The sequence below is a fragment of the Salvelinus namaycush genome, chromosome 14 (assembly GCF_016432855.1).
Source record: "Salvelinus namaycush isolate Seneca chromosome 14, SaNama_1.0, whole genome shotgun sequence".
NCBI lineage: Eukaryota > Metazoa > Chordata > Actinopteri > Salmoniformes > Salmonidae > Salvelinus > Salvelinus namaycush.
Genome location: NC_052320.1, coordinates 6,189,744 through 6,204,966, shown reverse-complemented (window position 1 = coordinate 6,204,966; position 15,223 = coordinate 6,189,744). Strand labels below are relative to the sequence as shown.

Genomic DNA, 15,223 nt, shown 5'->3' with positions numbered 1-15,223 from the left:
CATTGTTCATACATAGATTGTAGCCAATTGGATAAACATGCAAATGGTGTGGTCGATTACCACGTTACTATATTTAATATGATAATACTACTAATATATGAAAAGTTTGTACATCATTCATATGCATTTACAAAGCATTCTGAAAATGTATACCTTAAAACAAGTTAAAACCATGACCTACCCTTAAATGAGGGATCCATAAAAATGATGACATACCAAATCAAATGAAATTGTATTTTTCACATGCGCCGAATACAACAGGTGTAGACCTTACTGTGAAATGCTTACTTACAAGCCCTTAACCAACAATGCTTTTAAACAATCGCACAATTAGTTACGGGAACGTAAAACGACAACCATCTCCTTCGGCGACATTCTTTCCAGTATCATGTTTCATGAAGTCATAAAACCATGTTGTGAAATATGATGTTTTTTATAAGATGGAGCCATGGGGGAGCCAGTGTTCTGTTGTGTCTGTCCACTACATTGCAGTGGCACTGGGGTTTCTGGGGTCAAAAGTCATAATCTCCATGTGGATCAGACCTAACAGGAAAAGAGTAAATATTTTTTTGAATTTTACCACATGAAGCACACCATACAGTATTTTAGAATTGAATTTCCTAAAAGGTCAACTTTGCAGAACTGTAAGTGTAGGGCTCTAAAAACAGTGAGTAATTCAGGATCAATCCCATCAACATGTACAACAAGGTAATCAGTCATAGGTAAGATATACTCACTACTCCACTCTCCCACATCAAGCTCCATGCTTTCAAAGGAGTCGTCGTACGGTGGGGAGTTGGGTTCAGATTCTGGATCATGGAACTCAGAGAGGTAGGGGTGTGAGAGGCCCTCTTTAGCTGTCATCCTGGTGTCTGGGTCCAGCAGCAGCATGCTGTCCAGCAGATCCACCGCTGGACAGAGTTACACACAGGACATGAAGAGAGAGAGAGGTAGGCATTTAAGCAGTAAGGCCCAAGGGGGTGTGGTATATGGCCAATATACCACGGCTAAGGGCTGTTCTAACGTACGACGCAACACAGAGTGTCTGGATACAGGCCTTAGCCGTGGTATATTGGCCATCTACCACAAACCCCCAATGTGCCTTATTGCTATTTTAAACTGGTTACCAATGTAATTAGAGCAGTAAAAATACATGTTTAGTCATACCCGTGGTATACGGTCTGATATACCACGGCTGTCAGCCAATCAGCAATCAGGGCTCAAACCACCCAGTTTATAATAGGAAATAGAGCATGAAGTAGAGTCATCACAGCCCTCAACTGTTCTCAATACGAAGCAGAAAAACATCACTGAACACTTGGATATTCATAACCACCGTGCAGGATGTCCCATTGGCAAAATAATGATAGATAGACCAACTCACCATTTACATCCAAGGAGGGAAAGACTTCCTTAAAGTTTTTCTTCTTTTGGATAGGGAGACCCTGCACATATGAACGAGCCTGCAAGACAATACCAACAACGTTCAACTGTCAATCCCAAACTGACCATAACTTGTGACTTCAACACCAAGCTACATTGAATCATTGCAAGCTGAATAGTTGCATTAGACTGAGATGACAGTAGGCCTACATCTTTGCTCTGCATCTTCTGCAGCAGGGAGGACGGTGGTGTTCCTGTTACGTGGAGGATCTTCTTCAACTGGTCAATGCCTGAACAGGACGGTCAAGGAGGGGGTAGAGACACACAAAGGCAGACAGTGGAAACCGTTTCAAGCAAAATAGTTACAGCAATGATCAGTGAACAGTCTGATTGCATGATTGGTGTTGTACTTAGTGCAACTGCACAATGATAACTACACAATAACTACATCAGATAACTTCACCTGATAACTACACGCGAACTACACGCTAACTACACAAGATAACTACATGATAACTACACCTGATAACTACACCAGATAACTACAGGATAACTACACCTGATAACTACATCAGATAACTACAGGATAACTACACCTGATAACTACATCAGATAACTACACCTGATAACTACACCAGATAACTACAGGATAACTACACCTGATAACTACATCAGATAACTACAGGATAACTACACCTGATAACTACACCTGATAACTACATCAGATAACTACAGGATAACTACACCAGATAACTACATCAGATAACTACATGATAACTACAGGATAACTACACCAGATAACTACATCAGATAACTACATGATAACTACAGGATAACTACACCTGATAACTACAGGATAACAACACCTGATAACTACATCAGATAACTACACCTGATAACTACACCAGATAACTACAGGATAACTACACCTGATAACTACACCAGATAACTACAGGATAACTACACCTGATAACTACACGCGAACTACACGCTAACTACACAAGATAACTACATGATACCTACACCTGATAACTACATGATAACTACACCAGCTAACTACAGGATAACTACACCTGATAACTACATCAGATAACTACATGATAACTACACCTGATAACTACATGATAACTACACCAGATAACTACACCAGATAACTACATGATAACTACATCAGATAACTACACAATAACTATACCTGATAACTACACCAGATAACTACAGGATAACTACACCAGATAACTACACACGAACTACACGCTAACTACACAAGATAACTACATGATACCTACACCTGATAACTACATGATAACTACACCTGATAACTACACCAGATAACTACATGATAACTACATCAGATAACTACACAATAACTATACCTGATAACTACCAGATAACTACACGCTAACTACACCTGATAACTACATCAGATAACTACACGATAACTACACCTGATAACTACATGATAACTACACCTGATAACTACACCAGATAACTACATGATAACTACATCTGATAACTACATGATAACTACACCTGATAACCACAATATAACTACACCAGATAACTATATGATAACTACATCAGAAAACTTCACCAGATAACTAACTACATAATAACTACACCAGATAACTACACGATAATTACACCAGATAACTGTATGCTAACTACACCAGATAACTGTATGCTAACTACACCAGCTAACTACAGGATAATTACACCAGATAACTGTATGCTAACTACACATGATAACTACACCTGATAACTACCTGATAACTACATGATAACTACACCTGATAACTACATCAGATAACCACAATATAACTACACCAGATAACTATATGATAACTACATCAGAAAACTTCACCAGATAACTAACTACATAATAACTACACCAGATAACTACACGATAATTACACCAGATAACTGTATGCTAACTACACATGATAACTACACCAGATAACTACATCAGATAACTACACCTGATAACTACATGATAACTACATGATAACTACATGATAACTACACCAGATAACTACATGATAACTACATCAGATAACTGCATCATATAACTGCATGATAACTACACCAGATAACTACATCAAATAACTACATCAGATAACTACATCAGATAACTACGTGATAACTACATCAGATAACTACACCTGATAACTACATGATAACTACATCAGATAACTGCATCATATAACTACATGATAACTACACCAGATAACTACACCAGATAACTTCCTGATAACTACACCAGATAACTACATGATAACTACACCAGATAACTACACCAGATAACTACATGATAACTACACCAGATAACTACATGATAACTACACCAGATAACTACATGATAACTACACCAGATAACTACATGATAACTACACCAGATAACTACATCAGATAACTACATCAGATAACTACGTGATAACTACATCAGATAACTACGTGATAACTACATCAGATAACTACGTGATAACTACATCAGATAACTAAATGATACGTACATCAGATAACTAGATGATAAGTACACCATTAATATACACTGGATGGGGTACAGAATCTATGTGTTTGAGTTTATGTAGAATGAGTGAGTTATACAGTGGAAGTGTCAGAGGGAACATTAGAGGATACTGTCTTTGCCTGGGAACAGAACCTGGCCTGTGATCATCTCAACCAAGATGCAGCCTGCTGACCACAAGTCCACTGAGAGGGAGACAGACACACAGAATATATAACACATGAGATACCAATGAGCCAATAGTACAAGAGTAAGATAACCCCAGAAGTGTTTGCAATGCAAGGAAAGTGAAGCCCAAATATATGAAACGGTCTTCATTGTGCGTTGGCGATAGGTCACCTGACTGGCTATAGTGCATCCAGTTGAAGATGACCTCTGGTGACCTGTACCAGCGTGTCACCACATAGCCCGTCATCTCACTCTCTGCATGTCTCGCTAGACCAAAGTCCAGGATCTGAGATAGAAAGAGAAAGCGAGGGAATGTGAAGGAAAAGTGAGGAAAAGGTTATTAAAAGAGAGGCTTATATTTAATCACAACAATCAAACAATAAAGTGTAGTCTTTAAACATCAGTGTGGCATCTTTCTAAATCAAGTACATTACATTTCTCTCACTGTCTGAAGGTTATAAAATGAAAAGTGCAGTATACATGGACATGCAGGTTGTTGCCCAGTTCTTATTTACCTTCAATTCACAGTTATCGTTCACGGCGAGGTTGCCAGGTTTTAGGTCCTAAAGAATAAAGCAAAGTATTGTAGGATGTTAAATGATCTGGTCACTCAAATGTACTTAGAAATGTGTTTCATGTATATTGATAAGAACCTAATACAAACCCGATGGATGATCCCTGCAGAATGGATATACTAAGGGATAGAAAAATATACATTTGCGATGAATCATTTTCACATTGGTAATAGCATTATTTAAAGGCCTGTGTATAAACTTAATGAGTGGTAGCAAACACCTTGAGGCCACATAGAAGCTGGTAGAAGAGGTAAACGATGACGCGATCAGTCAATCTCCTCCTCTTCATGATGTTACCGAGATCCTCAGCAACGAAGGGCATCACCATGTAACTGTGACATGAAGGAGAGAGAGGGGGGGGGGGGGGACAGTAGCCAGATACAAACAGTATCACCATGTAACTGTGACATGAAGGAGAGAGAGGGGGGGGGGGGGGGGGCAGTAGCCAGATACAAACAGTATCACCATGTAACTGTGACATGAAGGAGAGAAGGGGGGGGGGGGGGGGACAGTAGCCAGATACAAACAGTATCACCATGTAACTGTGACATGAAGGAGAGGGGGGGGACGGGACAATAGCCAGATACAAACAGTATCACCATGTAACTGTGACATGAAGGAGAGGGGGGGGACGGGACAGTAGCCAGATACAAACAGTATCACCATGTAACTGTGACATGAAGGAGAGAGAGAGGGGGGGGGGGGCAGTAGCCAGATACAAACAGATTCACCATGTAACTGTGACATGAAGGAGAGAGGGGGGGGGGGGGACAGTAGCCAGATACAAACAGTATCACCATGTAACTGTGACATGAAGGAGAGAGGGGGGGGGGGGGGGGGACAGTAGCCAGATACAAACAGTATCACCATGTAACTGTGACATGAAGGAGAGAGAGGGGGGGGGGGGGACAGTAGCCAGATACAAACAGTATCACCATGTAACTGTGACATGAAGGAGAGAGGGGGGGGGGGGGGGGGGGCAGTAGCCAGATACAAACAGTATCACCATGTAACTGTGACATGAAGGAGAGGGGGGGGGGGGGGGGCAGTAGCCAGATACAAACAGTATCACAAATGTAACTGTGACATGAAGGAGAGAGAGGGGGGGGGACAGTAGCCAGATACAAACAGTATCACCATGTAACTGTGACATGAAGGAGAGAGAGGGGGGGGGGACAGTAGCCAGATACAAACAGTATCACCATGTAACTGTGACATGAAGGAGAGGGGGGGGGGGGGGACAGTAGCCAGATACAAACAGTATCACCATGTAACTGTGACATGAAGGAGAGAGGGGGGGGGCAGTAGCCAGATACAAACAGTATCACCATGTAACTGTGACATGAAGGAGAGAGAGGGGGGGGGGCAGTAGCCAGATACAAACAGATTCACCATGTAACTGTGACATGAAGGAGAGAGAGGGGGGGGGGGCAGTAGCCAGATACAAACAGTATCACCATGTAACTGTGACATGAAGGAGAGAGAGGGGGGGGGAGGGACAGTAGCCAGATACAGACAGTATCACCATGTAACTGTGACATGAAGGAGAGGGGGGGGGGGGGGGGGACAGTAGCCAGATACAGACAGTATCACCATGTAACTGTGACATGAAGGAGAGAGAGGGGGGGGGGGGGGGGCAGTAGCCAGATACAAACAGTATCACCATGTAACTGTGACATGAAGGAGAGGGGGGGGGGGGGGCAGTAGCCAGATACAAACAGATTCACCATGTAACTGTGACATGAAGGAGAGAGAGGGGGGGGAGGGACAGTAGCCAGATACAAACAGTATCACCATGTAACTGTGACATGAAGGAGAGAGAGGGGGGGGGGCAGTAGCCAGATACAAACAGATTCACCATGTAACTGTGACATGAAGGAGAGAGAGGGGGGGGGGCAGTAGCCAGATACAAACAGTATCACCATGTAACTGTGACATGAAGGAGAGAGAGGGGGGGGGGGACAGTAGCCAGATACAAACAGTATCACCATGTAACTGTGACATGAAGGAGAGAGAGGGGGGGGGAGGGACAGTAGCCAGATACAAACAGTATCACCATGTAACTGTGACATGAAGGAGAGAGAGGGGGGGGGAGGGACAGTAGCCAGATACAGACAGTATCACCATGTAACTGTGACATGAAGGAGAGAGGGGGGGGGCAGTAGCCAGATACAAACAGTATCACCATGTAACTGTGACATGAAGGAGAGAGGGGGGGGGGGGGGGCAGTAGCCAGATACAAACAGTATCACCATGTAACTGTGACAGAGAATACGAGCAGGGAAATGGAATGATACAAAACATAATGTACTAATTCTACCTCCTACAACTAAGTGCTACAAGTGTATAATAATATGACAAAACAATGCAGGGTACATCATATACTGTGTCTCATGGTAGGAATCCTAAACCAGACATCAAATCTATGTTTTATCTCAGATAAGAGAAGATATCACATACCCAAGCACAAACAAACATGAACAAACCTGCACGCCTGCAAGCACACACACACACATACACACAGACACAGACACACACAAACACAAACATAAAACACACACTATGAAACTAAAAGTCCAAGATACACTCTAAGCAGCCTGTCTCAACAAGCTGAGACAACTGACAGAGGAATGCTGTTCACAGCTCACCACTCACAATGTCTGGAATTTCTCCAGGGAGAAATCAGGTGTGAAGACATTGAGGAGGCAGATCACCTTGAGGAAAACAACAGGGAGTAGGAGAGGAAAGGAAGGGTTTATTCCCACGATAAGTGAGCACACGCACATTATACATTGCAGTAAGACTTATTCATCACCCGTAACAGAACAAGTGGGCCTGATGAACAGTTCTCTAGGAATCTGTGCACTGTGAAGTGTTGAGTGAAAACACTGGCCCATAAGGGCTGCTACTCCTTTCCCCTAAACATAAATAAACACATAGGAAAGAGGCAAAGCAATACAACTGGATGCTGAATAGTGTCCATAGGACTGCAAATTATTCTGATGTGAAGTACTGTAGAATGACAATTACTGCATTGTAATGAAAAGCCGCTACATTTTTGAGTGACTGGAATCTCTGTCTAGGGGAGCGCATCTCAGATGTCCCACTATAATAGTAGGTAACAAGTACTTACATTGTCATGCTGGATGTGGCGCAACAGTCGTAGTTCCCGGTAGGCCCGTTTAGCATGGATCAGGGACTGAAATGGACGATAGAGCTTCTTAATGGCCACCTTCTCCTTGGTCTGCTGGTCAATAGCAGAACTAATAAATGAGACAAGGTCAGAAGTCAAAGTACATTAGTGCTGGATATAACATGTATGTCTCAGACTAGATAGAATGGTTTACTCTCAATAGCAACAGACTGTGGGGGATATAGATAGAAAGGTTTACTCTCAATAGAAACAGACTGTGGGGGATATAGATAGAATGGTTCACTCTCAATAGCAACAGACTGTGGGGGATATAGATAGAAAGGTTTACTCTCAATAGAAACAGACTGTGGGGGATATAGATAGAATGGTTTACTCTCAATAGAAACAGACTGTGGGGGATATAGATAGAAAGGTTTACTCTCAATAGAAACAGACTGTGGGGGATATAGATAGAATGGTTCACTCTCAATAGCAACAGACTGTGGGGGATATAGATAGAATGGTTCACTCTCAATAGCAACAGACTGTGGTGGATCTAGAATGGTTTACTCTCAATAACAACATAATGTGGGGGATATAGATAGAATGGTTTACTCCAGTGAAGGCTGCTGAGGGGAGGACGGCTAATAATAATGGCTGGAACAGAGCAAATGGAATGACATGTGTTTGATGTATTTGATACCATGCCACTAATTCCGCTCCAGCCATTACCACGAGCCCATCCTCCCCAATTAAGTTGTCACCAACCTCCTGTGATTTACTCTCAATACCAAGTCATCAAAGACTGCAAAATCTTTGATTGACTTTTATGTCAGAGTTTGACAAATTATTATCTGTAGTCCTACAAATAACATTTGATTTCAGACATTCCATATGACCTATATCTGGCAGAGGTTAAACTGTGTTTCAAGATTACGGGGCTTGCTCCAGGTTGGGAGAGCAAAATTCTTGTCTTATCTTGAAACCTGCTTCAACTTGCTTATTTGCTTGAGGCAATACAATAGTGCCTCTGTTAGCAATGACTAGTCTATTCAGTATTGAACAAATGCAACAAAATAACTGTCCAAATCCAATAATGTAGAGGTTTGCATTTTATTGAAAATAAATAAACAATTATAGGTTAAGGGAAAGTTGTTCCTTCCATTATTTTTATTTTCTACATATTTTTGCAATGACTGAGATTGAGAACAACTGTATTTATACAGAGGTATATTCTAAAGAATACAAATACATGCTGGTTTGGCGTGACGTTATTCCTGCAATGCCTGACAATAATTACCCTTTCACCCAAAGGGTTTGTGCTATCCTTGGGATATCCCTACCCCCATTGAAGGTTACATTTAAAATGGTTAAGGTAAGGGTTAAGGATATGATTTGGTAAGGGATATGGTTAAGGTTAGCGTAAGGGTTAAGGTTAGGGTTAGGGTTTAGGGTAGTGATGTCCCAAGAATCCCGGAACGCACTGACCGTTCACAAAGTCAACTCACCATACTGTCCCGTAAGCACCTGAGCCAACAGCTTTCAGTGCGGTATATTGCTCCGGAACCTCCCATGTTGTTTTCTGTATTTCCAGTCTAAGGAAACCTTTCTTCACGGGCGATTCCATTTTGTCAATACAAAATGTCCCTTTAGTTCAAACCAGTGCAGTACCTATTGGAAATCTGTAATGGCCTTAAGATTTTAACATGACAGGTAAGCAAAGGTAGCTGGGAGACGCCCACCCTGAGGGTGCGTTCATAAAATTCACTCTGGTTATCTACTACGATTTCAGAGCTCTTGTCTGAGTGTGCCAGAGCGCAGAATAACTGCTGAATTTCTGAATATGGCCAGTGTCAGTAAATGTCGGCAAAAAAGCGTAATTCAATTATTGCCAGCAGCACAGTTACAACCACCAACGGGCTGGATAACATGAAAGCAGCCTAATCATCTCTGCTAGGGCGAGTAAAATGGTCAGTGAGGTGTTTTCTTATTTGTGTCTGGAAGTAGTTAGCATGCTAGCCAAGTTAGCTTGGTTGCTTGACTGCCGTTGTAAGGTCAGAACGCTCTGATCAACCCTACTCCTAGGCCAGAGCGTCCAATCTGCGCTCTGAACACTTCGAGAACCCAATGCTCTGAACAGACAATCTGACAATGCTCTGAATTTATGAATGCCCAGAGAGCAATCTGAGCGCACTCTGGCACCTCAGATTGAATTTACAAACACCGCATCCTGTCCTTTCCGCTGCACTGCAATGTGTAAACAGTCACCTGTCAGAGGCTCTGTATACCACCTCTGGCCTTGAATCATCAACATAAACTAATCTCTGATTACCTATACAGTTAAAGCAACACTAAGTAAAACAATTTTGGGGGGTAAAAAATGGAGGAATCTCTTTTAAAGCATTTCAACCGTGCTCATTCATGATACTCACAAACATCACATCTACAGCCTTTAACGTTCCTCTCTTTTTGTAGCACCAGTCTAAATGCTATCAAAGGCTGCCAAATTCCTCTTGCTCTTCTGTTCAATCAGATGTGTAAGAAAAAGGTTTGTGTTTGTGTGTGAGATCAGGTATGAATAAGGCGTCTTGTTCCTAGTAAAATCTTTGTTTGTGTGTGAGATCAGGTATGAATAAGGCGTCTTGTTCCTAGTAAAATCTTTGTTTGTGTGTGAGATCAGGTATGAATAAGGCGTCTTGTTCCTGGGAAAATCTTTGTTTGTGTGTGAGATCAGGTATGAATAAGGCGTCTTGTTCCTGGGAAAATCTTTGTTTGTGTGTGAGATCAGGTATGAATAAGGCGTCTTGTTCCTAGTAAAATCTTTGTTTGTGTGTGAGATCAGGTATGAATAAGGCGTCTTGTTCCTGGGAAAATCTCTGTCATGCACAGATTGCACACTTATTAATAGAGTCACACAGATCACAGTTACAGTTTTCGATTGGTCCGTGGTTGGTTGTACAGAAAGCTAATGACATAACTAGCATGTATTGAGTATTACAACTCAAAGGCTACTGTAAAATCCATACTGTACATTATAAACTTGATGGTTTGAGCCCTGAATACTGATTGGCTGTAAGCCATATTTTTTTAACCTTTATTTAACTAGGCAAGTCAGTTAAGAACACATTTTTATGTTCAATGACGGCCTAGGAAGAGTGGGTTAACTGCCTTTTTAAGAACAACAGATTTTTACCTTGTCAGCTCATGGATTCGATCTTGAAACCTTTCGGTTACTAGTCCAACGCTCTAACCACTAGGCTACCTGCCGCCCCATTTCAGACCGTATACCACGGGTATGGCAAAACAGTTATTTTTACTGCTCTAATTACGTTGGTAAGTAGTTTATAATAGCAATAAGGCTGCACAGAGTTTGTGGTATATCGCCAATATACCACGACTAAGGGCTGTGTCCAGGCACTCCGTGGTGCGTTGTGCTTAAAGAACAGCCCTTAGCCGTGGTATATTGGCCATATACCACACCCCTTCAGGCCTTGATTACTATTGTAAGACCTTTGTCTGAGCTCATTAAATGATTTACTATGGGACTTATAACATGAACATTTGTGGAATATGGGCATCCTATGGACACTCCTGGCAACAAAACAAATACAACAAGTTATTGATTCAAAGCCAGCCCAGATTTTCTCATCTGAATGTTCAGATTGAATTGACCACCAGCAGCCGGAGTGAGGGAGACACTTACTGGTCATAAAGAATACTGCTGGACACTCTGTCAAATAGACCTTATTGGTCATAAAAAATACTGCTGGACACTCTGTCAAATAGACCTTACTGGTCATAAAGAATACTGCTGGACACTCTGTCAAATAGACCTTATTGGTCATAAAAAATACTGCTGGACACTCTGTCAAATAGACCATACTGGTCATAAAGAATACTGCTGGACACTCTGTCAAATAGACCTTATTGGTCATAAAAAATACTGCTGGACACGCTGTCAAATAGACTTTATTGGTCATAAAAAATACTGCTGGACACTCTGTCAAATAGACCTTACTGGTCATAAAGAACACTGCTGGACACTCTGTCAAATAGACCTTATTGGTCATAAAAAATACTGCTGGACACGCTGTCAAATAGACTTTATTGGTCATAAAAAATACTGCTGGACACTCTGTCAAATAGACCTTATTGGCCATAAAAAATACTGCTGGACACTCTGTCAAATAGACCTTATTGGTCATAAAGAATACTGTTGGACACTCTGTCAAATAGACCTTATTGGTCATAAAAAAATACTGCTGGACACTGTCAAATAGACCTTATTGGTCATAAAGAATACTGCTGGACACTCTGTCAAATAGACCTTATTGGTCATAAAGAACACTGCTGGACACTCTGTCAAATAGACCTTACTGGTCATAAAGAACACTGCTGGACACTCTGTCAAATAGACCTTATTGGTCATAAAGAACACTGCTGGACACTGTTAAATAGACCTTATTAGCGTAAAGCCTACTGTAGTGGGACGGACTACAAGTGCGGGCACTTCTGAGAACGTTGCATTATTCATTTGAGTCCCTGTAATATGATTATCTGAAAAGTCGTTTTCGAAGTTGTAGAGGCTAACCTATTCAAAAGGTTCCTGATAGCCGTTCTAGCAAAGGTGGGATTGCAACATGTTCATACGTGCAAAATAATCCCTTTCCAAACATCCATCTTTGGTCTTTTTGTTTTGGCCATTTTTAGCAGCAAAGATAAAAAATATACCAATAATTCCATACAGGCAGATATAATTACAGTAGACACATTGTGTAGATCTTAGAGCACCTACTGTAGATGGAAAGGAAGGAACCATATCAACCCTACACCACCATGCACTTGTGGAGATCTGAGAGTATTGGATTGGTAGAAGCAATATGGTGAAACTTCCAGCCAGCCTATCGGAGTGCAAAGTGGAGCTGCTACCATATTGTTTACTGTCAAAAAACAAAAGTGTATAGAGCTTAGGGGTCCACTTGGGATTGGGTCGTATACTCTCTATGGGAGCATCTGAATTGGTTTTGCTCGACTCCTCGCATCCTCTCTTCTGTCCTCTCTCACCTCCTTTTGAAAAAGGTCAGTCTCCATTCGCCTGTCATTAGGCAAATTATGTTTACAGGGGTGGATCCCAAAATGAATGTATAAAGTGATCAAAAGGAATTAAGTTAGCTGTGGAAGACATTTTACAGATAAAACATTAAGTAGCATATTGTTTTTAAACGTGTTCATGTTTTTCCCCTCTGACAAAACAAAAGCTGACTCAAAGGGGGTGTGGCAGATTTGAAAACTCTTCTGCGGTTGGATACACATGAGTATCCTCGATGAAAGGTGGCTATCGAGGAGGGGAGGAAACTCTTTCATTTGATTACTAACAAATTGACACACAGCTCGACCACTCGTCAACTTAACGGTTTCCGGGTCACTGAGGAGAGAGGATGGTCTTTTGCCCAAACAAGAAAAGCCCATTCCCTCCAAACATGTGACCACTGACCCCATCATATAGTGGACATACAACAACAGAACACAATCCACATTTAATTTAACTAGGCAAGTTAGTTAAGAACAATTTCTTATTTACAATGACAGCCTTCCGGGGAACAGTGGGCAGGGGCAGAATGACAGATTTTTACTTTGTCAGCTCAGGGATTCAATCTAGCAACCTTTCGGTTACTGGTCCAACGCTCTAACCACTAGGCTACCTGTGCCCCAAAAGTAGACACATATGTAGACAAAAATGGCTCATACACAATAAAGAATGAAAGTCATGCTATACAATTATTAGTGGTAATCCAATCTGTTTTGTTTTTTCTAACTGCTTTCAGTCCCACTGGCAACCACCAGAGGAGGCTCATCTAACATACGTCTACATCACAGAAATGCTGAGAGAGGGTGTTGTGACGTTATCAATGAATTGCCTCTTGTGTTACCACCTGGAACTGTGAATTCATACCGTTCTTTGTTGTTGATAATTAAATATGTCTGTGGTGGTGACAATCACTAATATTTTGGGCAGGGGATACATAGCCTATTGGGAATCTGGTAAACCATTAAATAATTACAAATAGGGAAAAAATATTAATCATTTTTATTTATTTATTATTATTTAGCATGGAAGCTATTTGTAAAAGTTCGACAAAACGTAGGCATTTACTGCGTTATCAAACCACAAAAACAGAAGGTGCCCCACTTGTTATGCCTAAAAAGGATTATGCCTAAAAAGGATTATGCCACTCAGCTAGAGCTTGTTCGTTTTGGTAACTGTTCCTCTGAACTCCTCGTGCGCACAGCCAGGCGGATGGTCGGCTGTGGGGATCCTTAAAGACACAACGAATGTACCCACATAACAACGAGCAAAGTGCTGCCAGGTAAAGAACAGGAAGGAGCACCTGAGTAAAACAAACGCAGACACTTGGATTAAGTGGAAGTAACGGTCCTCCTTTTGGACTGAACAGAGACACCTTTTCTCGCTATTTAAGGTAAGAATACAGTTTGATTAGAGTGTATTTAAGCAAATAATTACAAGAAAAGTTGTCTGAAGTGCCTAATAAATGTAATAGTGAAGAAACAAACTTGACAATTCAGACTACTAAACACATTTGAATGAAACTGCACTAGAATGGTTGTGCAGCTAGCTGGTGGTTACAAATCTAACCGATTTCCACATTCAGATAGGAAGGTGGCATGATTTGTTATAGCAGTAGCGTTGCCAGTGGGTGGGCCTGCAGAAATGTGTGTAAAGAAACATGATAACCAAAAATTCTACACATGTTGCCATGGTGCAAAGAGAAAAATGTGCAGTTCAATAGTTTATCTCATGCTATTCTACACATTTTGCCATGAGGCAGAGAAAATGATGAATTAAAGCTAAAAATATAGGTGTGTTGACTGTGATTAAGGCACTGGATCATGAGCTGTCTTGTTTGCTAAATGAACAACTGAAGTAGGCGGTGGCATGGTGCATATAGCAATAGAGAAGCACAGTGACATATGCCTCAATGTGGTCATATTGGTGGCTTATTGGGGGTGTGACTTTCAGTTAGTTATTTTGGCCACCCATTACATGAGAATCAATGTCATTGCAGTTAATCTTAATGTCATTCCAATGCACTGCTTGCTATGAATTCAATCTGATGGTGTTTGCATGTTTAGGTAAAAAGACAAATAATGTCCCATTTGCAGATGTGGAAAACTACCCCCAGAGAATAAATATTAAATCCACTTTTTTGTATTGAGTGAGAAATGCCTCTTTCATTTGTGTAGATCTTTGTTTTTGGTCGCACTGTGTGAAGCTCTGTCATCTACTACATGTGGCCAAGTCACAATGAAACAACTAGTTCCTGCAAAGATGTTGGGAAATGCAAGATGTCTGGCAGCTAAAATGGCGAGGGAATTCCTCACTTGGTGCAAAAAGTGGATTTAATATCTTTCTGAATA

At 41.3% G+C, this 15,223-nt stretch overlaps 1 protein-coding gene across 1 annotated transcript; it reads right to left on the bottom strand.

Annotated features, from left to right (window-relative positions):
• Positions 1-481: 481 nt before the first annotated feature.
• LOC120058796 (mitogen-activated protein kinase 14A-like) lies at positions 482-9,413 on the bottom strand. The gene is made up of 12 exons (XM_039007531.1): positions 9,295-9,413; positions 7,787-7,916; positions 7,309-7,367; positions 4,874-4,985; positions 4,743-4,772; positions 4,594-4,641; positions 4,250-4,364; positions 4,024-4,095; positions 1,594-1,673; positions 1,385-1,463; positions 738-911; positions 482-543 (listed from the first exon to the last, which is right to left on the bottom strand). Exons 1-12 carry the CDS (start codon positions 9,411-9,413, stop codon positions 482-484), a joined length of 1,080 nt encoding a protein of 359 aa, XP_038863459.1.
• Between the last annotated feature and the right edge of the window lie 5,810 nt (positions 9,414-15,223).